The sequence below is a fragment of the Engystomops pustulosus genome, chromosome 1, assembly GCF_040894005.1.
Source record: "Engystomops pustulosus chromosome 1, aEngPut4.maternal, whole genome shotgun sequence".
Taxonomy (NCBI): domain Eukaryota; kingdom Metazoa; phylum Chordata; class Amphibia; order Anura; family Leptodactylidae; genus Engystomops; species Engystomops pustulosus.
This window is the reverse complement of record NC_092411.1, coordinates 109310158-109334896: the sequence shown is the minus strand read 5'-3', so window position 1 is coordinate 109334896 and position 24739 is coordinate 109310158. Positions and strand designations below refer to the sequence as shown.

The 24739-nt window shown below is 39.9% G+C and overlaps 1 protein-coding gene across 7 annotated transcripts in view; it reads left to right on the top strand.

Annotated features, from left to right (window-relative positions):
- Window positions 1-24739, top strand: part of AOPEP (aminopeptidase O (putative)) — a 304550-nt gene that overhangs the window by 15943 nt on the left and 263868 nt on the right. For 6 of the 7 annotated variants that reach the window (XR_011855579.1, XM_072150843.1, XM_072150844.1 and 3 more), the window contains exon 2: window positions 17556-18367. Coding sequence is in view for 6 of the 7 variants with exons in the window: in XM_072150843.1 (XP_072006944.1) it covers window positions 17616-18367 (752 nt within the window). In the remaining variant the exon portion in view is untranslated. Of the gene's footprint in view, window positions 1-6779; window positions 6890-17555; window positions 18368-24739 lie in introns of all 7 variants that reach the window. The other variant, XM_072150842.1, reaches the window with a different exon arrangement.

Genomic DNA, 24739 nt, shown 5'->3' with positions numbered 1-24739 from the left:
TGCCCACAGATTCTACATATACACTCGCTCAGCTCCTCTTGTGTCTTACATACACACACGTTCGGCTCCTCTGGTGCCACACCGCTGAGTTGGTGATTTTACCGCCAACAGTCTGCACTGAGTCACTACTAACGCCGTTGTCTCGCTGAGCCCCTTTTCAACTGCTTACTTGGACCTCGCACTGTTGCCAGCCTGCAACTCTATAGTACTCTGACGAACTCACGGCTGGGGGTTGTCAGATGTCATTTGGGAGGAAGTGGATGACCTAGTCAACCGATTGAGAACCTTTTGAGTTGTTGAACAACACACTGCCTCTAGATGACATCGGCAGTTCTGGCCTTACAGAGTCACCCCTGCTACGACGTCCCCTTACTTTGCTGCGACCTGTGCCTGCTCCACCTGCTACCACTGGTTATTCAACTATGTGGATTTGACACGGATTTATTGATATCTTCTTCAGCAACAAAAAAGAATTGAGCAAAGATCACTCCATCAGCTACTGAGTACAAGCAGCTAGACACTAGAGACAGCACATGCAGTGTGAAATGACGGGATTGCAAATGGCAGTCTGTATAACTATCCCTATTAACTTTATCTTGAATTACCTGGCATCAGAGAGAGCGTATCCTGCTCGTCCAGCCCCACCCAAGTGCAGTGCGCCGAGTTATAAGTTAATATAACTTATAATTCTGCAATAGGGGCTTTGTTCCCCTAACAAAAATATGCCATGTATATTTGTATAAACCTACCACTTTTAAGTGGTAGGTTTCCTTTAAGGACACAGCCTATTTTTCAGACATGTATCATTTTGTTTGATAATAACTTCAAAACACATTAAATTATCTGTTATTTTGAGATAGTTTTTTTTTTTTTCACTGTACTTTATGTCAGTTGTAAATGTTAGTTGATATATATATTTTTTTAAAATGGGAAAATTAAAAAAATTATGCAATTTTCCTAATTTAATTTTTTTTTCAGACAACCTTTCCATCCAAATTACTTAATAAATAAAATTTACCATAGATCTGCATTTATATTGTAATTTTGTAAACATTCTTAAACTTTTCTACGATGTTAGCAGACTTATAATAGTAAAAGCAATTTTTAGGAAAATTTGAAAACCATCTTTATGGACTATTGCAATTGAGAAAGAGCTTTTTACAAACTTTGCAATAAGAAACTATCACAAATAACTCCTTTCTCAGAAATGCCCCCAATCCAGCTTTTCAAAACCACTTTTAGAAAGTTTGTTAACCTTTTCGGTGTTTCACAGGAATTAAAGCAAAAAGAAGTAAAATTTTTTAAAAATTTTTTTCACTAACATATTAATCTAGGCCTAAAATGTACACATTTACAATGGGTTGTAGGAAAAAACACACACCCCAATTTATTACACATTTCCTCCCGAGCATGTAAATACCCCACATGTGGGTATAAACTGCTTTTGGGGCACATAGCAGACAGAGAACAGAACAGAGCGAGCACCATTTGGTTATGAGTGGGTAGATTTTCCTAAAACCGTTTTAGGCCACCATCATTTATTTACAAAGACACTGTGGAATGGAAACAGTTAAAAACCCCAACAAGTAACCCCATTTTGGAAACTACACCCCTGAAGGAATTTATTAAGGGGGTATAATCACTTTTTCTACCCTCTGTGTTTCACAGAAATTAAGATGATATGGAAGTACAAACTTTGAAAAAATTGTTTTTTCACGAATATATTAATTTAGGCCTTAAATGTACAAATTTACAGTGGGTTGTAGGAAAAAACACACACGCCAATTTATTGGACAATTCCTCCTGAGCACAGATATACCGCATATGTGGGTGTAAACTGCTTTAAGGACATATAGCAAGGCACAGAACAGAGAGCCAACGAGCACTATTTGGCTATGAGTGGGTAGATTTTCTTGAAAGTTTTATGCCACCACCTTTCATTTACAAAGACTCTGGGGAATGGAAACCGTTAAAAACCCCAAAAAGTGACCCCATTTTGGAAACTAAACCCTTAAAGGCTTCCAGGATAAAGCAATAGAGACTTATAGGCCCCATTCCACACTAATAGTAGATTTAAGCTAACAGAATAATGTAACACCACAATAAGTGAACCTTATTGAAAACAACACAATTCTGCTGGCGTGACTAGTATGGGATGTGCTCGCACCCTCTTCACCCTCTGGGAACAGTAATTGCTTAATTACTTGTTCTTGGTATGCCAGGTTACTTGTTGCCGGGTCTTGTGGTAAATGATAAAGGAATTATACAATGCAGTTTGCACTAAATGTACTGTAACCTTTTTGTACCAAGTGCGGGACTTGCGAATCGCATTATATGGCTGTAGCATTTGATAGGCCTAGATCAACCCCTCCCATGTGTTGGCTGTACTCCTGTATGCAGACTGGCTTGAGGATTGTGGCATTGGTTCCTCTAACAGAGACAGGGGTGCTGTAATCTGCATGGATAGATGTGAGGACAAACACATCTCTCTTGTCCTTATATTTTGTTACTCTGACACAAGGACTTGCTTTCACTCCGTCTCAATTTAAGGTCCACCAGATATTTTGGGAGGCCTCTTTGATTCCTCCTCATTGTTCCGCAGGCCACTGTTCCTTTTTCAAGGAGGCACTGAAAGAGAGGGACACTTGTATAGAAATTATCCATATAAAGGTGATGGCCTTTACTCCACAGGGTGAATAAAGGATCCCACACAATTTTACCACTTGTGGTTAGGACAGGGGGGCATTCAGGTACACAGATATATACATAGTGTGTGTGTATGTGTGTCTGTATATAATATAATATATATATATATATGCTAGCCCCGATCACTAACCCTAATGGCTGACCCTAATCACTATGGATATTCAGCAGCCCTAATCACTAGAACTAATCACTTTATATATTCTGCAGCCCTAATCCCTAGCCCTAATCACTAACCCTAATTACTATATGTATTCAGCAGCCCTAATAACTAGCCCTAATTGATAACCCTAATCAATAGCCCTAATCACTAGCTCTGATCACTTACATTCAGTAGCCCTAATCACACAAAAAAAATTACAGCTGTCACACTGAATAATGATAAGGAACAGGGGTGTGGAGGGGTTGGAATGGGTTTTGGGGGTATTTGGATTTGAGGGCGGCACTCTGAATACACTCAGGGGATAGAGCTTTGGTTCACGGCTCTGATCCTGTCACTTCTGTCACCAAATATGACAGAATCAGACCCATGAACCAGCTCTCCCCTCCCTACCAATCACAGTGATCTTCGGGCAGGGATGGCTGTTGGTGACAGCTGTCATCATGAACTTGTCACCATGTGTAAAATTTCGCATCAGCTTTGTAAGAAGCTATTCTGCTGCAACACTAGTCAGCGAAAAGCACATCTTGTAGCCACCATGTATGAAGCAAACTTCTGGGTCATCTGTATACAATCCATGTTGAAGGAATTTTCCCCATCTCTGAACGTGTTGCCAGGGATTTTATGTTTGTTGAGAGTCTTATTTGAGAATGGACCAGAACGGCAATTGCCCGCACCGGTGGTAACCAGAACTGCTGTGAGCTTTGAAGGGGCTACTATATTGAAGCAGTGTGGAAGTCCTCTTGTTGTCAGAATTGGTGTGGGGTGGATAAAACCCCTTAAAGGTAACTTGTGCTCTGTACACTCTTTTTCACCTAATGAAAGGCCTTTTTAATACTATAATACTATTTCCCAATGTGCTATGCTAATTAGCACTAATAGTTCCACTCGCTTTTATAATTTATAAAAGTAAACCTGGCTCCCTGCCAGCAAACTGCATTGAGTTACGGGGGCGTTGGAGTCCCTGGTTTTGTCGTCGCCCCCATCATCATCTCCTCCTCTCTGTCCTGCTAGCTCTCTCACTCCCCCTCTCCTGCAGACTAAGCAGAACTTGAGCTCTTAACAAATCTCTAACCACATGAGGGAGGGAGGAAAGAGGAAGATCTAGCAGAGAAGAGAGCTAATAATGATGATGTTATACTGACTGCAGTCTTGTAAGAGACACCCCTATGACTCAATGAAGTTTGCTCACAGAGAGCCTGGTCAACTTTTATATGCTTTTATAAGTGGAAAAAGTAATGTTAAGGATAAAATCAGCTTTTAAAAAGGCTATGAGAACCTGTCATTAGGTAAAAATGATTGATTCTGATGACAGGTTCCATTTTAAAAAACATGAGTTCCATTGTGTTTCTTATGATACTTGCTACTGCCTGGATGTTTTCTCTGATTTTCAAATGTAAAACTGTGACATGTACATTAGATGTGATATATAAAGAAAAGTGTAAACACAGCGCAAGCTAAATAACAATTGATCAAAGATAAAAGCAGAACTATCAGTGTGAAAAAAATGAGATTTTCTGAGTTAGCAATGAATACATATCATGAATCAAATATATGATAAAATAAGTGATAAATATATCACATCTGGACAGTTGAGCTGCTGCAGTAAACCTGACATCCAGTACTGTATGCTGAATTGGATGATGGCAAAAGATTGGGAGACGAAAAAAATCAGGCTGCAACCGAGCTACTCAGTTTTCAAGGTTTAATTTAAAATCACAATGGACAACGCGTTTTGAAAGCAGAACACCTCCTTCATCATGTCCAAAAAAACACTGTTTCTATAACAAAAAGTAAGTATAGTAAAAGATTCTGACGGGTAAAAACAGTATAGGACAAAATATGAATACATGATTAGTACAAAGACAAATAAGAGAGCGATAGGTAAAATGGTCAAAACTTATAAAATTATAAATATATATGTAAAATATATGCAAGAAATTGTAGTATAACCATAGCTATAAATAAATAGAGAAATAGATGGATATAAATAAACAAATGGATAAATAAATAAATATAGACCATATGGTGCTTAGAATAAAAAATGGTACATATACATATAAATATATATACATAGTAGCATAATGTAATAAATGGGTGCCTACCCTAATAATCTCTTTTGTATGATTGGTCCCAGATGGATATACGGGGAGCTACCTGTGCCCGTCCTAAAATACAGCACACAGCACAGGTAGCTTATTAGGGTAGAGATTATTAGGGTAGGCACCCATTTATTACATTATGCTACTATGTATATATATGTATATGTACCATTTTTTATTCTCAGCACCATATGGTCTATATTTATTTATTGATCCATTTGTTTATTTATATCCATCTATTTGTGTATGTCCATTTATGGACCTTTCCATTGTAAACATTTATTTATAGCTATGGTTATATATAGTTTTAACCATTTTATCGCTATCTTTTATTTGTTTTTGTTCTAATCATGTATTCATATTATGTCCTATAATGTTATTACCCATCAGAATCTTTTATTATACTTACTTTTGTGTTATAGAAACTGTGTTTTTTCGGACCTGATGAAGGAGGTGTTCCACTTCTGAAACACGTTGTCCATTGTGATTTTGAATTAAACATTGAAAACTGAGCAGCATGGTTCCAGCCTGATTTTTTTCTTCTCCCAATCCTATGTACATTAGATGATGACCACAAAATGACTTGTGTAGTACAATTTTTGACCTCTCACACATGTATTATTTGTCCAGTGCTATTGAAAACTATTTCAATTATGTATGTGATACTGAGCTCATAAGTTGTGATTGTTGTTGTGATTGCAGCAATGCTGATCTCTGAATGTTGTTGATTATGCAGTCAATGTAGACTGCAGCATTTTAAGATAAACATAGGGATGTAGCTCCCTCTGTTTGTTTAACGTCAACCTTTCAAAAAAATTGTGAGGTGGTCATGTTTTCCATGGAAGCTGGGGACTTGCTAAGGCTTCCAGAACTACCATAGCAATATTTATATTGGACAACAATATTTTGGTATGCTGAGTGATAAATGTAATGGCCAGCCACTGTTCTGACAGGACCATTACACAAGCTGTTATACCTCTTTTGACACCTCTCTGTGCTATAAGATGCTGTGTGCCGACAGTGTTCTTAGTTTATGAGGGTACAGGGTTTATCTACACTTTCATATAGCTTCTGAATATCCTACAGATATCTGACACCTAGGAAAATAAAGATGAGACAGATCAGAATCATGAGATGGATATAAGATACAATGACACACTCAACTCTGAAATACCTCATCTAATCAATAAAACACACACAGTCATCACTGCTATGCATTGCTCCCAACTGTCCAGTATCTGGCGGGACAGTCCCGGTATTTCACCTCTGTCCCGCCATCACTGGCAGCTGGGAGATTGTCCCGGATATTCCATCTAGGTCCCATACTGGCTGGGGTTGTCCTGACTCTGTGTCACACCTAGTATTCTTTTAAAGCCGGAACTTGCGGTACTGAATAACTGATACAAACATTGGGCAGGGAATCCTTTTGAGAGATGTGTCGGGTTAGCGCCAAGCAGGGACCATGTCTTCAGGGAGATATCACCATCTGTCCATATATGGTTTCTACATCTTCAGAGCAGACATCGGGCAGGGAATCCTTTGTGTAGATGTGTCGGGTTAGCGGCAGAGCAGGGACCACATCATCAGGGAGACAACACCATATGTCCGTATATGGTGTGTACACCTCCCCAGACACCACCACACTCCGCCTGCCATAGAGAGACAGGACAGTGCCTCTACCCACTAGGCCAGGGGTAGGGAACCTATGGGTAGGGAACCTATGGCTTAGGAGCCAGATATGGCTCTTTTGTAGGCTGTATCTGGCTCTCAGACAGATCTTTTATAAATAGTGATGGCTGCTGTGTATCTCATAGACTGATCACTGGACACAGGCAGCGACCCAGGTGCCATCGCCACCATCGTCTAAGCATGGGTCAAAGAGAAGTGTGTGGGAGCAATGAGGAGCTGGCTGCAGGGAGCGCTGGTAAGTTTATATTCGTTTTCTTTTGCCTATCTACTGGGAGTATGTGCTGTGGCTGCCTATCTACTTGGGGGCATGTGCTGTGGCAAGCTATCTACGGGGGTATGTGCTGTGGCTACCTATATAATGGGAGGCATGCGCTGTGGCTACCAATATCCTGGGGGGGAGTGCGCTGTTGCTACCTATATACTGGGGGGCATGCGCTGTTGCTACCTATATACTGGGGGGCATGCGCTGTTGCTACCTATATACTGGGCGCATGCGCTGTTGCTACCTATATACTGGGCGCATGTGCTGTTGCTACCTATAAACTGGGCGCATGCACTGTTGCTACCTATATACTGGGGGGCATGCGCTGTTGCTACCTATATACTGGGGGCATGCGCTGTTGCTACCTATATACTGGGGGGCATGTGCTGTTGCTACCTATATACTGGGGGGCATGCGCTGTTGCTACCTATTTACTTGAAGGTATGCGCTGTGGCAACCTGTTTACTCTGGAGTATGTGCTGTAGCTACCTATTTACTGGGGGTATGTGCTGTGGCTACCTATATCCTGGGAAGCATGCGCTGTGGCTAACTATATACTGGGGGGCATGTGCTGTTGCTACCTATATACTGGGGGGCATGCGCTATTGCTACCTATTTACTTGAAGGTATGTGCTGTGGCAACCTATATACTGGGAGTATGTTCTGGGGCTGCCTATCTACGGGGTATGTGCTGGGGCTACTTATATACTGGGAAGCATGCGCTGTGGCTACCTATATACCGGGGGGCATGCACTGTTGCTAACTATTTACTTGAAGGTATGTGCTGTGGCAACCTGTTTACTGGGGAGTATGTGCTGTAGCTACCTATTTACTGGGGGTATGTGTTGTGGCTACCTATCTTCTTGGGGACATGTGTTGGGGCTACCTATCTACTGGGAGGCATGCGCTGTGACTACCTATATCGTGGGAAGTATGCGCTGTGGCTACCTATATCGTGGGAAGTATGCGCTGTGGCTACCTATATCTTGGGAAGTATGCGCTGTGGCTACCTATATCGTGGGAAGCATGCGCTGTGGCTACCTATATCGTGGGAAGCATGCGCTGTGGCTACCTATATCCTGGGAGGCATGCGCTGTGGCTACCTATGTCCTGGGGGGCATGCTGAATATACTTGTATATAGAGATACATCTTCTCAAAGATTGTGATTTATTATTATGGAAATGATTATTAGTATTATTATGAAGATTATTATTATTATTATTGAGATTATTATTATTAGATTAGAAACCCATCAGCTTTTTTTCCATATGTGAAAAAAACTGACGTACGGATACATATGGACTGATCACAGACATCACGTCTGCATTTTTGCAGATAAGCAGTGGACACGACCTTCTGAATGAGACCCTATTTTCTGTCTCATTTAACTGTATTATACGCTTAAAATATTATTAGGGGTGTGGCTTGGGGCGTGTGCTGCCATTTTGTCCCTCTTTCTCTTCTGGAAATGTTGGGAGGTATGGCTATGTCACCCCTCCCAGGTCAGCTGCAGGTCTCATTAGGCCCCTGGACGACAGAGCCTCAGTAGGCCCCTTTGCACTGAACTTATGTGGTGCTTTAAAAATTCTAAAACTAAAACAGTCTCCTGTTCCCTAGTTTATCAACTTTAACCATGACAATCCACAGGAATTTATGACATAATTTCCAAAAAAGCGTGGCATATCAAACAGCCCCCTCATGGTTATAATATATAAGCCCCCCTCACACCTTATGGGAATCATTAGATACAGTCCTCCCTGTGAAATTCATGTGTTTTTTTTTTTTGTTAATTACTTTGAAATAGAGAATTAAAAATGTTATTTTGTTGTCCTGAGCATATTTAAGAATTTTGCCTTTGTGGGAATACCCCTTTACATATTTTTCTATGCTCTATTTGTTGTGAGCAAATATTTTTTGAGAAAATAATTTGCAACTATATTTCACCTTTAATAACTGATTAAATTCCACGCTTTTTTGAAATTATGTCATAAATTCCTGTGGATTGTCATGGTTAAAGTTGATTAAAAGATTAATGTTTGATTAGTAAATACTGTTTTGCCGCTACATTAACATACTTCCTTGCATGTTCTTGCTTGTAAAGCAATGTAAGTGTGAAAGATAAGTCTTCTCTTAATGGCACACCTACATTGCCTAGGTTTAATTTTTGCCATGTTTACCTTCAGTTGTCATTTTATTAGTCTTCACGTAACTTGTTTTTTTATTGGAAAAAAAAATAAAATAAACATGCATACCAAGACAAAATCTGTAACAAGATCTCCCAACATTTAAGGGCTCATTCACACTGCCGTCTGCGGGGCCGTACATGCGGCCGCATGTACGTCCCCATAGACAGCAATAGCGGCACGGCGGGGATCATGTGTGGCACCGATCCGGGCCGCACACCGCAAAAAGATAGAGCGAGCTCTATCTTTCGGCGGATGTGCGTCCGTGTGCCGCTATTTCCTATGGAGGAAGGAGGGGTCATCTCCTCCTCACCTCCAGCACATGGCGGTATGCCCGCACGGCGGGCATACCGCGTGTGAATGTACCCTAAGTTTTACAAAGTGCTTGTTTTTAGGTATCGATGCGTCCGAAAATGCCCGATCTATCAAAATATATTAACGGTTTTTCAATGTTTTTAACCCCGTAACGGAAAATAGCGTCAAAAGTCGAAAATGGCACTTTTTTGCCATTTTGAAAAATATTTAAAAAATCTATAAAAAGTGATGAAAAGGTCGTACAGTCCTAAAAATGATATCATTGAAAATATTATCAAATGTCGCAAAAAATGACACCACCCACAGCTCCGTACAACAAAGTATAAAAAAGTTATTAGCGCCAGAAAATGGCAAAATTAAAAAAACTATTTTGTACTGGAGGTTTTAATTTTTGTAAATGTATGAAAACATTATAAAACCTATACAAATTTGGTATCCCCTAGTCGTACCAACCCAAAGAATAAAGTAGACATGTCATTTGGGGCGCTCAGTGAAAGCCGTAATATCCAAGCCCACAAGAAAATGGCGCAAATGCGTTTTTTTCACCATTTTCACTGCCTTTGGAATTTTTTCCCCGCTTCCCAGTACACGGAATGAAATATTCAATACCATCACTATGAAGTACAATTTGTTACGCAGAAAACAAGCCATCACACAGCTCTTTATGTGTAAAAATAAAACAGTTATAGATTTTTGAAGGTGGGAGTGAAAAATGGAAATGAAAAACCAGGAAAGGGCCCAGTCTTTAACCGGTTAAATACTGACACTAAGTACAATTTATCCCACAGATTATGAAAATAAAAAAAAATTATGGAGTTTTTAAATTGAAGATTGAAAAAATGGAAAAGGGTCAGGTCATTGAAAGGATTATAAGCTATGCAATTTACTACTGGAAACAGTTGTATATTAGACCAGGGCATATTTATCACAGATTTATGATGCTTGATGATAAATCTGTAGTAGTTTAACCCCTTCTAAAGGCGCTCAGCAATCAGAACATGGTGTTGGTCAAGTATAATGACAAAAGCGATGTTCTTGTTCTGGCCACAATTCATGGGGACTCCAGCACCTGCACCTCTGTACGAGGTACCACCACTGCTGCCACCAAGCCACACTGTATCCTTGGGTTTGATTTGTCACAATGTCAAAATGCAAAATCCAAAACAACATCCAAAAAGAATGAGAATAGAGAAATGGGCTTTGATCTTGCTAATCATTTCTACCTGTTGTCTGTTCAATTTGCACATCAGCAGGAGAAATTGATTCTCAATCAGTGTTAAATCATAGCCGGAGTGGTTGATTTCACAGAAGTCTTTTTTTGTTTCTTTCTTGATGCTCCCTTTATTTTTTGAGCAGTGTATACAAATGAGGATACAACCATACACAACAGCAACTATTTCCTGCATGTCATATTAGTAGAGCAGCCTAAAAATACAAATTTTTATTTATTAAAGGAAATCTACCATGTGTTTTTATGCATTGTGAGCCAAACATACCTTGAGAATGCTGTAGCTACACTGATGCAGAAACATATCTTGTATAATCCCTGAACCAAGTGGTTTTGCTCAAAAAACTATTATGAATTTCAGGAGCTTGGGAAAGCTGGGTTGTATGCAGGCTGATGTTCATAAATATATTGCACAGAGCTTCCTGAACTGTCCACACAGAACTAATCAACCTGAGCTGGATGACTCATATACAGCAGCTGGTGCATGGTGCAGCGATTGAATGATTACAACACAGTGATGGCGTATTCTCTCGGCTTACGCTGTGCAGGACAAGGCTGGAGCAGTGCAGCGGCAGCCACAGAGGCGACAGAGCTTCATTATCATAATTTTATAATTGTTTTTTCGTCAAAACCACTTGACTCGGTGATTAAAAAACTATATGTTTCTGCATCAATGTAGCTACAGCATTCACAAGGTATGTTTGGTTCATAATGCATATAAGCAAATGGTGGTTTTCCTTTAACATATTTATACAGGTGTTTTTTTTTTTCTTATACCTTAGGTATTCCTATAAACTTTAAGCAATCTGCTTGTGTAATCTCTGCAGAATACTTTTAATGCACTTAAGTAGATTGGCATCTATTAAATGAATAATAGATTTTAAAAAACTTGGTTATATGAAGCAGGTCTTCATATTTTCAGTACTTCAATAGAGAAGGCTAAACAGATTAATAGATTTACACAGGAGTACAATAATTACATTGTCTTAGTCTGGAAGAGTTAAAATGAAATGATGGTTTTATAACTTGAATTTGGCTGTTGCTCCTACTTATGTCACCACTACCCTTTTGCCTTGATCACTTCTTGCCTGGTGTTTTTCCAGCCAAGCACAGATTAGGGAATATTACTCACTGATTGGGCAGTGAACCAGATTTGGAGGCCTTATTTAAATTCCCACCCTAAAGAAAGTACTCTAACACAGAATTGGTTAAAATGAATCAAAGGTATTAATTATATTAAATGAAGCTTTTCAGCTGAGCGAAACAATGAGACAAACAACAATACCAATATAATGGTTATAACAAAAAACACAGTTCTTCATTCATTTTATGTGAGTTAAGATTACTCCATTTGTGATTTCTAAACTAAAACATATCCTGTATCCCCAGTTACGACTACTCAGACATTACTTCGTCCTGCATTCTATTGGTAGTACATGGAGCTTCAACTTGCCTACCCAGCGCTTATATGCCAAAGCACAAGACTGGTTCATATGGTACAGCCATGTAATAATATTCCTTATTTATATAGTTCTTTACAAATCATAGGGCACAGATACAAATGAAATACTACATTAGAGTACAAACAGTCATATGGAACAATAGGAGTGAGGGTCCAGCGCACAAGAGCGCACTCTGTGAGCCATGTCAGGAACACATCTTTCGTGATCTGTTCCCAGAACATTGTTCCCAACAAGGCATCCCTAGCTTATGGCTCATGAAGTCCCAGCATGGCTTGGTATCCACTCTTTAGAGTATTATTAACTCCTTAAAGAGATTCAACCATCAAAATCAAGCATGATAAACCTGGGTCATTTACTCGTAAATCCTGGCACCATGATTGTGGTAATCTTCTTTGATTTGTTATCTGTGTCTTCCTACCTTGCTTCTAAAATCAATGTTTAAAATCATGCTAATGAGCCAGACCCTCCATGCTGCAGCTTTATGGGGAGTACTTATCCCCTTGTCTAAGGGGAGGCTAAGACATTCTGCTTCACAGTGTTACAGCTTTTGAAGCCGGAGCACAGAGGGCTTCTGTAACGCACCCAAAGCCCTTCAGCTTAACAGTGCTTGGATATATGAGAAATTGCCTGTGATTTTTTTAACAAGTAGAAGAAAGTGAGTTGCGGCACTCGCCATATTCAGTAGAGGTCTTTATTAGTAGTGACATACGCAAGTTGGGTGCAACCCGCTTTTTCAAGCTGATGATGTAATCCCATTACCACTCCATGAATCTATGCAACCGCAGAGGTGTGGTGTCATGTAAATATTTAGTAATGCAGGGAACACCTACAATGTAAAAAAGGAAGGTTGCACTCCCCTTCTCCCTTAGGCTCCTAACCTTATAATCCATTTGCTATCCTGCTGCTGGTGAACCCGATATAGATCCCCCCCTCCTCTGTACGGTCGGATTTAACCCTCTCTACGTCTGAGAACCTCAAACTCTTTGGATCTCCCTTATGTCATTGCTGTATATGCTAAATAAGACGAGGGATCTCATTTCCTGTTGTGATCGACCGATGAAGTCCAAACGACATGTTATAAACGTTTTCACAGTATGTTCAAGTCCCCACAAATTAATTACGTTTAGCTGTCCATTAATTTTACAACTACAATGCCCACAATTATAGTTTACATCGGGGGCACATTTCTGTAGCCAAGTACTCTGAGGAGAAGAGAACCTTACTGTTCACTAGTTAGCCCCTAAGTGTAGTGCTTCATCTAAACGCCACCAAAGTTCTCTCAGACACTAAAGTCGGCAGCATCCTGTCCCAAAATCTGCCATTTTCTTTAAATGGCATTGCAGGTCCCCTTCTCACAAGGACTATAGTGAAAGGAGAAGGTAAACCTAGTGTCATTGTCCTCCTTTTCATTTCATTTCCTCTTCTCTTCCCAGTGGACCTAAGTGATTTGCCATGACCCTTACTTGAGGCTTTCCTTAAGGCTCTATCCAGGAGTGAGAGGTATACCCCCTACTAATCAGTCTGCCTCTTAATTCCTCTGCTAGAAGATTAAATGTAGTTCATCGCTGTTAATTCTTTTAAGTCGTAGGAACTGACTATAAGGGAAACTTTCTTCTGTATTACTGGGGTGAAAACTATCAAAATGGAGAAGGGAGTTAGTAGCTGTGTTTTCCGTAAGGCAGAGGTACATAAGCTCGCATCTACCTCCCTTAACACCACAGTTAAACGCTCAAAATTCTTCACACCAAATACCGATTAGCAGCATCTGGCTGGCACCCACCTGCCAGCCCCTACTTAAAAGGGATTCCAGGCTCTCATATCTATCCGCTCTTTTGCCCCATATACCGTATGACACTGGTTGACTGGTAGTTAAAAGGGTATTCCGGGTATATGAACGTCTGATACAAAAACCCATGATGATATAAATAAAAGAATATAAAAAAACTCAATGTCCTTAGTCACAAAATGGAGCTCAAATAGTTAGATTTTATGATATACAAAATGTTATTGCCTCTCTACAGTAAGCAGAGTTATCGCCAAGATGGCCGCCACTTGAAACTACAAGTCCCATGATTCTTTAGTTCTCAGTAACTCGTCCTACCTCTTTTGTTCTGCTCCTAGTGATGGTGAGGATCTAACAGACTTTCTTGCTCTGTTACCATAGTAATGGTTTGTGTAACTGCCATCACCAAACCACGGCCATACTGGATGCACTGTAACCAACCGACTACAGCCAAACATAGTGTTGATCACATGACCTGCCCAGGCAGGTGCAGGACATGTGATGTGAAGATGTGACCAGCGTCTATCTTCTGTCGTGTGTCTGCTCCGCGCGGAAGAAATCAACAGACTGGTTAAAGGGCCAGTGGCATTTTCATTCTTCATTACAGTGTATGTCAACAGAATTTTTCTGCTTAGAGGGCAACATTTTAAATAAAAACTAATTACACTTTAGCTTATATTTTAAGGACCCATTTGTATATGAATTATGCTATTTCCTGGAATACCCCTTTAAGTGCATGCCAAATCTAAAGACACATAGTAGAAAGAAGATCAGTGCAGCATCAGACAGAAGAACAAAATGCCTGCCGACCCTAAACTCAGAAGTTCCAGGGTGGGATCTAGTTGCAACTAAAATTGTGTACACCAGGACTGATAGAGACAGGTTGAAATTATATCTGTGATATGCTGTATTTTTGTTAATAACATTGAATTAGAGAATGCGTTTGTCACTGGTATTCCTGTGACCCACATTGTTATCCTGAGTATAGTTTAAAAAAACTTGTCTTTATGTGAATACCCCTAAAACTCTAAAGCCCTGAAAGGTCTTTATGGTTTTCAAAAAGTATCAGAGTCAAATATTTTTCGACAATAAGAAAGTACTCAGAAGTATAGCCAGAAAGTTCTCAGAAGTAGAGCCATTTATAGAACAACTACCACCAGACGTATTTAAGGGACAATATTAAAGTCTAGTTGAAGGTATGGTAGGACTATTACTTGTGGCTTTTTTTTTTCTTAATCAGAACAGTTTTATTAATGTTTTTTAACATTTTTACACTCACTCAGTTACGCAAAAAAAAGAAGCGGCAAAAGCATCCCAATTCCCCCTCCCTCTTCCCTACAACAGACAGCTATGAGCCCGATTTTTGTTCTTGTACAAAGACAAATTGTTAAATCTGTATGGATCGTATTTATAAAGTAAGGCAGACATTACCACACAGTCTCAACATTATTATCTGAATAGCCACCCCTATAAAACATGAAATGATAACCTGCCTGTCTTTATGCTCTCAGCATCAGCAGTTGGTAATGAGAGCAACCTCGTAAAATCCACTAGTGATCTACTCGGGAGACCCGTCATATCCAGCAACCTTGCCCATAGCATTTTCTTTTTAAATAACTAGTGACTTTTAATTCCAGTGCAGACTTTTTGCATAACTACTACGTTGCTTCCTAAGATGTGTTTTGAAGCTTTGATAAGACTCCACAGGATGAGCTAAGGTGGCAAATATTGTATCACTTTTGCTAGGGATACATTTCTGGAAAGAAAAATCCATTGCTTGTCAGTGTTTTATTTACTGGTCCATGTTTTTGCAGCAGCCATATCATGGTTGATATGAAATAGTAAGGTATTATAAGGGCCTGACCAATCGAAAAGAAAGCCAATTTTCTGATGGTCTTGCCATCTACCCTCAGCAAGGGTATCTTTTCTTGTGAGCCACCATGGTTGATGATTCCTTTTCGATACAGACTCACAAATTGACATTAGGGCACATGTATTATTTATTTTGCTTATTTTTCAACTTTTTTGGGCCCCCCCATGGTGATTTTTTGCTTTTGTGCCTAAGACAACCTGTCTTCAGAGTTTACCAAGGTTGAGTTTTCTGCAGTGCACTTAATTCCTGTTATTTTTTTTTTTTTGTTTAGTTTTTTTTAAAAACAGTTGCAATTTAACTCAAGTCCCGAAATGCTAGATGTATGAAATACTACATCTGATCTTCAGAATCTGATCTTCATACATCTGACCTGCAGAAAAACTGGATATAAAAATCAGAATCGGTCAGGTAGTTTGGAACCTCTAAACTGCTAGCATTACTTTTATACCTCTGTTGTTGAGCTGAACTCAGTCTTTTCCTTGTCGGAGAGAAAACTGGTGAATGTACATGGCACCTGGTTAAGCCAAGTCTAGTACACCTAGCTTAACTACACAGTCACCTAGTATCCAGTGACTACTGCAGCTTTATTGAAGCCTAACCAATTAACCTAAAATTGTATGTTTAATTAGGAATGTGAAGTACATTTGCAACACCCTCGCCGATGCAAGGCAGAGGAGTGGTTGCGAATACGTCCCACCATGTAGCTTGCAGCCTGTGTAGGGTCTAGTCAGCCCCACAGCATGTCACTACATCACACTACATAGTCCTTATAGAACACAGATGAACTCAGCAGTGGTAGATCCTGCCTGGTAAGGCAGGAGTTAAGTGTTTTGTCTGATGTCATATGTGTCAGCCAATCACATGTGTTATACTTTGTCTCTGTGAGCTGAGATGTAAGCTGAGATGTAAGCTGAGATGTAATTGGAGGAGTAGCCACCACCTGACCAGGGGGAGTAACAAGACCCTGTCAGGAAACTTCCAGAAGAAGTGAGGTACTCTCTCAGAAGAGAATGCAGTGTGAGGAAAGAGTTCACTCTCTCAGATTAGAGACTCAGAGGAGTCAGTGCAGCTAGCACACCAGACCAAGAGCAAGTGAGCCCAGCTCCCTGCCTGAAGAGTGAAACTAATAGCTAGTATAGTGAGGAAAGGGGTATCATCCTACCTTCAAGGGTGATACCTGAAGCAACCCAGGACAAGCTGAAGCATCCTTTTTAGGACACAGCTACCTCCCAGCTTGCCCTCTGCATCCAGGCTGGCGCTCTACATACTGTGGCTCCCTCCAACTGCATCTCAGCACTCCACCATTCTGTTAAGGCACGTTGCTGCGGTTCCTGTCGGTTCCAATAAAGAACTGTAAGTTGTTTTTGTTCAACCTCTGCCTCCGTCTGGTCCCTGCTACTACAGCTGCCATCATCACAGGCACCCTGTCCATCACACAGAGACTTATACTCTAGACACCAAAGGGTTGCCCCAGGGAGATCCGCTATAGCAGCCTCTCCCTCATCATTTCTTGCCAACACCACCCTACTGGAGACCTGCCAGGCTGTAGGACAGCCCTCCGGTTCCCCATACCCAGCACCGTGACACTAGCGTGCCTAGGCCGCAACCGCCAGCCACTCAGGTAGTGCGGGCCCCGGCTGTCTCCAGGCCCCGAGAAAAGGCTAGGCCCCGGTGGGGGATGTTGCACATTCTTTTCTACATTATATAATTTTTGCTATATATTTAGTTTACAATACCTTCAAGTATATATCCTGGTAGAAATAAAAACATGTATACATTTGTTTATCTTGCAGAACCAGTGGATAAAAAGTTTTTCTGCTTGAACCTCGACTGAGATTTATGTGAATCTGAAGATGGAACAAAATACCGATGACTTGCCACTGATGGCAAACACGAGTCACATTCTAGTAAAACACTATGCACTGGACCTTGATGTGTGCTTCCAAAGTCAGACCATAACGGGGAGTATTGTATTATTTCTACAACCTAATTCCTCTGGTGAAAATTACAAAGCTTGCCGTTCTCCGCCTTCAGAAACCTGCAAAGACCAAACAAAAGAGTCTTGTATGTTACCTTCAAATAATTCCATATCGCAGAGTAGTGTTAAAGACTCTACTTTCAGTGATGTAAGTGAAAGAGGTGCTTCTGAAAACTATGGTCTCCATGGAAACCGGAAGCAGACTTCTGGGGTTTCAATTTCAGAGGACTGTTGTGATGGAGGCAATCATGGGAGTGAGGATTTTATTCTGGTGCTGGACTGCTGTGATTTATCTGTGTTAAAGGTTGAAGAGGTTGATATTGCTGGAAAATTGAGTTCTACACAGTCAAGTTGTGAATCCGAGCATCAGAAAAGTTATAGTCATCAAGTCTCACCTGAACTTGTGGCCTTACCTGCAAGCCGGTGGAAGGAACAGCTATACTATTATATTAGGTACAGTCAGGCTCCAGGATGTGGAGAACTCCGGTACTTTGCTGACACTTGGAGCCTGCAAATCAGCAAATGCAAAGTATATGTGCCAGCTGACTTTCCTACTGCCATAAGGATATGGTATAAGACCACTGCAAATGGGAAGTCAGTAAAATGGACCACAGACCAAAGGGGAAGGTCAGTATAAGTCGAATAATGAATTAACTGCAACGTCTAACTTATGTGACTAGATTCAGCTGTCATTACCGCCCAGTAGATATGCATGGCATGCCTTTTATGCCTTTCTTCAAATATGGATCACAGCAGAGAAGGTCAGGTTTATAGCACATTGGGCTCTAACAGGATTACAAAGCTTAAGCTAGGATGAAAGGCGCTGCTCTCCCATCCCTCTCTATTCAGACATAACACTTTAGAAGACAAGTATTTCAGGAAGTCCAAGTCACTCTACAGCTGTCTGCATTTATTACTAGATTTGCAGATGAGGAGTTGTCTGAGCATTTATGGGCTATTCAACATGTTAAATATGGATTTTTATTCCATGTATTAATCTCTTAAGGGCCCTAATTTTTGGACATGTAAAATGTTCTCCATTTGGTTTTTAATTTTTTAGTTAATGTGCATGCTGGACAAATTACAATCTGGTCACAGTTACTTGTTGCATATCTAGTGGCCTTAAAAACATGCCAGAGAAATGCAGCATTTCTGATTGCTGGGAACATTTTAGTTATTACATATGTTCAGCACATACCTGAAACTAAATTTAAGTATGTTACTTATGTATGTAACGATGTGGCATGGTGTGCTAACCAATGAATATAATACTGGTTATAATACAATGTAAGCCAAGCTTTATATTTACTGCTGGGTGCAACAATTAGTATTATACAGTAGACATGTGGCAATGATTGGATACCGTAGCCCACCAAGAACTAGTTTAAATAAAAATGTAACACTAGTAGGTGAAAGGGAGATTACAGTTTCATGAAAAAAGATGACCTGTTTAGCAGCACATCTCAAAAATCTTTGATAGCCCCATGGCTACCATGTTTAGTGGAAATATGCAGGTCCTTCCCAGAAGGCAATATCTAAAAAGGATGCAACCAAATACCATGCAGGTGAGATAACCAGAACTGCAGATGCTGGTAACAAGTTGGATGGTACCTGTCTTTGACATCCTTATTTTCCATTTTCATAGCGTAGTCTGAGTTTTCTCTATAGCTCTACAGTTTCCAAGTAATTGTCAGCAGTAATATTTCCTAGATTCAGTGGGCGGTCTGCGCCAACCCAGCTCCATCAATTTGACAGTAGACAACCTAATTAGTGTAAAGGGTACTGAAACAACAATAATTGGCCTCTCTTGTCAAATGGGAGGTCTTGGGCTAAGGCAGACAACCGGGTCGTGATCCAATTGAAATTACGTTGAATATTCTGGAATGGAGGAGGCTATGAAAAAATTCAGTTAATGAGTAAGGTTTCTACAAAAAAAAATTATTGTGGCATGACTTTTTTTCTAAAAGGTAAAACGTTTGAAACTTAGAAAATTGAAATTTTTTCTAATTTCTCCTAAATTATTGAATTGTTAATCCCCCAAAAACTAATTGATCAGTGAAATTAAACTATTAACATAAACTACAATGTTTCACGAAAAAAGAATCTCAAAATCACAGGGTTTTGTTAAAGTGCAGAAAAGTTATTACCTCAGCAAGAGACACTGGTCAAATATTTAAAGAAAGGTCTGAGCCTTAACGTACAAACGGGCCACATCCTGAATGGGTGAAAGATAACTATTTGTTTTTTAGGAAATCAAATGAAGGGGAAATGAATGTGGTAATGGCCATTGGTTTATATGTACATTTGGCTAATAAAATTTTTAACCCCTTAACGCTCAGCGTCCGATATATCGGACGCTGAGCTCAATGACTTAGCGCTCAGCGTCCGATATATCGGACGCTGAGCCCATGCCGGTTCAGCTCAAGATCTGAGCCGAACCGGCATCGGGAAACACGGGGTGCCGGCTGTAACTAATAGCCGGCACCCCAGTGTAACACCCGCGATCGGAGTTGACTCCGATCGCGGGTGCTTAACCCGTTAAATGCCGCGGTCAGCGCGACCGCGGCATCTAACCTGCATCTGGGGGGTCTTTCCCCCACGATCGCCCCCCCCGAACCGTTTTCGGGGGGCGCCGATCGTTGCTATAGTAACTCTGGGGTCCGATCTGGACCCCAGAGTTACTTGCTAGAATTGCCAGTAAGATGGCGTCTGTGACGTCATCTTACTGGCACAGTGCCAGCCTATGCAAGTGTATAGGCTGACACTGATAATACTCTGCAATACATGAGTATTGCAGAATATTATCATGAAGAAGCAATCAGAAGATTGCTTCTTCATGTCCCATGGTATAAAAGTGAAAAAGTAAAAAAAAAAATGTTATTCAATAAAAAAATAAAGTAATAAATCACTAAAAATGCCCCAAACCCCCAAAACATATAAAGAGACATATAACTAAAAAAAAAGTCTAAATCATAACACAAATTCCACATATATAGTATCACCGCGTCTGTAACAACCCGTAGAATAAAAGTAAATCATTATTGAACCCCCACGATAAACGCCGTAAAAAAAAACTGCTATAAACCTTCCAAAAATTATGATTTTTAGCTATTCAATCCCACAAAAAATGCTATAAAATGCGATCAAAAAAACCATGTGTACTCCGACATGATACTGGTGCAAATTACAACATGTCCCGCAAAAAATAAGCCATCAACCAGCTCCGTAGCCAAAAAAGTAACAATGTTATGCCACTTGGAAGACGGCAATACATAAATGATAGATTTTTCCCCACATTAGGGTTTTGTTTGACAAATTTAGTAAAACGTAAGAAAATATATTCAAGTCTGGTATCCCCGTAATCGTATCGACCCATAGAATAAAGATAACATGATTATTAGTCTATACGGTGAACACCAAAAAAAAAAAGAGTAAAAAATCCAGTACAGAATTGATGCTTTTCTACTCCTGCCCTCAAAAAAAGTTCCTAAATTTCAACAATAGGTGATACCAACCCCAAAATGGTAACAATGGAAAAAGCATCTCATCGCGCAAAAAAAATGGCATCACATGGCCCCAATAACGCAAAAGCGAAAATTTTATAGCCTTCAAAAGGGGCCAATGAGGAAACTAAAATCCTGGCAGCTGCAGGGCGCTCCTTCCCTTCTGCGTCTCGCTGTGCGCCCATAAAACAAGTAACGGCCACATGTGGGGGGTCTTTGTACTCAGGAGAAATTGCAGAACAAATTGTATGGTGGGTTTTCTCTTTTTATATTTTGGAAATGTGTAAATTTTAGGGCTAAATGAACGTATAAATTTCACCTCCATTTTGATTCAATTACTATGAAGATCTCAAGGGGTTAACAATCTTCGTAAAAGCTGTTTCTGATAGCTTGAGGGGTGCAGATTTGAAAATGGGTAGATTATATAGGGGGTTTTGATGCTAAATATGTAAAATTTCATTCCAAACTGTATTTATCCCCAAAATAGTCAATTCTGAAAGTCCGGAAAAGCGATATTCTTTTTGTAAGCCGCGTGACATCAAAATAAATTATCCAGACATTTCAGAAATTATGAAAATGTAAAGTAGACAAATGGGAAATGTTATTCAGCAACTTATTTAGGTGGTAAATCTATCTGCCTGGAAACGCAATGATTTTGAATTTCGAAAATGGCAAATTTTTCAAAAAATTTATCATATTTTCTTTTTTTTTGTAAATAAACGCAAAACTTATCAGCCAAAATTTACCACTAAAATGAAGTACAACATGTGGGGAAAAAACAATCTCAGAATCGCTTTGATAAGTAACAGTGTTCAAAAGTTATAACCATATAAAGCGACGCAGGTCAGAATCCAAAAAATCGGGCTAGCCTTAACCTGCAAAATGGCTGCGTCCTTAAGGGGTTAAAAGATCCAGGCACATACCGTAGACTCACACAGGATCCCACTATGACTATCAAATGTACGCTAAACCAAGTCATTAATGGTGGAACCTCTTTGGGTGTTTTAAATTATTAAAACTGTGAAAATGCCTAGCCATCGAAAAATCCCAGCATGCCCATATTCCATGGTCTCCCAAAAACGGACAAGGATACTTTTTCCCCTCACCTCTGGCCGATCATATCAGGCATTGGGTCCCTCATTGAAAGACTCTGTGCCTGGGTTGATTCAAATCATCAACCATTAGTTTTGAGAACACTGAGTTTTTTAAGGGATGGATCGGAGGCCCTTGGGATGTTCGAATATTTTAAGTGGGATAATTATTTTTCATTCGTCCACTGTGACGTAATAAATCTTTATTCTTGTATTCCACATAATACGGCTAATAACGGTATCCAATATCATCTCCACAAATACAGTACCTTCGATTCCAATCTTCAATTACAGATTTTTTTTACACTATTTTTTCATGTTTAATGGTGACTTTTTCCTACAGTTCTCACCACCTCTGGCGATATTATTTGTTGCATTAACGGAAGGAAAGTGCTCTCTTTCCCATCTCCAATCCCTTTCTGAATGATACATTTTTATGGTAGATCTCTTGACAAGGAAATGTAGAAAGATTTTAAAAACTACTTCATGCAATTTTCCCACTTTTAGTACCACTTATAGTCTACAATTCAATGCAATTAAAACATAATTCAAAAATATGTACCGTATATACTCGAGTATAAACCGAGACCCCTAATTTTACCACCAAAAACTGGGGAAAAAATACTGACTCGAGTATAAGCCGAGCGTGGGAAATGCATTGGTCAAACCCCCCAGTAGTATACAGCCTGCCAGCCCCCAGTAGTATACAGCCTGCCAGCCCCCAGTAGTATACAGGGCAAACAAATAATTATAGAAAAGTTAGCCGCTCACCTGCATCCTTGCTCGTGCTCAGGAGTACGTCTGGACCTTGACGTGTGCGTAGATTGAAAGAAAAAATAGGATCACTCCGGCACAGAGAGCTTCTTAAAAACTTGCAATATTTATTAATCCCAAAAAACTTTTTTCAGACGATAAAATCAGTGGCAAACATCCATTATCGCATCACCAGAGACACTTCTTGTGGAGGGAGCGAAGCCTACGCGTTTCAGGTGTGGACTACACCCTTAGTCATGGCATACTGAGTGAAACAGGGTGTGTGTCTAATATGCCGGTAGCCGGGTGACGTGGAACACGTACATCCGGAATCGGCACCTAAGCCCTGGAAAACATTATAATAAAATATATAAAATCAAAGAAAAGGAGAGGAAACAAAAACCCACAATATGTTGTATGATGAAACATGATGCGAATACGAAGAATGTGGATGTATTGCAATATGCAGGAGACCCTCCTCTGGCTTATGCGGTACGCATTCTTGCAGAGGAATGCTGGTCACAGCTGATCAATTAGTATTATCTCGGCTGCGCCTGCGTTGCAACATTAACTGACTGAGCTTAGTGTCTCCACGATCCTACATAATGGTTATCGTGTAGTAAGGTTGCTACATGGAACTTCAAAATAAAATGAAAAGTACATAACCAATAAATCCACGTGGCTGAAAATCTGTAATGAGCCCGGAAATATAGAAAAACAATGAAAAACTAAAAGGATATAATTACTGCCAAATGAGATGAATGGTATAGGTGTTTGATATTGTATATATATGTTTTATATCAAACACCTATACCATTCATCTCATTTGGCAGTAATTATATCCTTGGATTTGTTCCATCACTTGCTGTATATATCACAGGGGAGGGTACATCACACCCAACTCCAACAGTCTTCCCATACCATTTAGTTTTTCATTGTTTTTCTATATTTCCGGGCTCATTACAGATTTTCTTCCATGACAGAAGGGAGAAGAGGAGCCGCAGAGAAGAAAGAAGACAGGACGCGCTGACATCGGAGGGTGAGTATTTACGTTTTTTTTTTTTTGTAATAGACTCGCGTATAAGCCGAGGGGACGTTTTTCAGCACATTTTTTGTACTGAAAAACTCTGCTTATACACGAGTATATACGGTACCTGTCCTTAAGCAGGACACTATTTTACATAAAATTATGAAAAATGGACATTATGGCAATATTCTTTCCCCTATCATGATTGATACAAAACGTAGGATCGATACGTGCCTTGCGATAAAAGGTTTTCATAAATGTGGAGGATCTTGCTGTAATGTATGTCCCCTTGCTGAGTATAAAATGGTGAATGACAACAAAACTCAGATTATTAGATCATTTATTAACTGTGACACACATAATGTTGTGTATATATAATACGCTGCTGTTTGAACACATATATATAGGTCGCACCACAATTGCCCAACACATAAGTATGAAAAACAGCATTTCTCATTGATCAGGTTAACTGCCCAACGCGGGTTGGAGATTGGAGGAAAATCCTATTCAGAAGGGAAAATTTCTGGATCTTGGCGTTAAATTCTAAATATTCCAATGGCATGAATTTATTTACTGATCACGCCGTTTTATACATAATAGTTCTATATTTTATCACAAGCTGTTG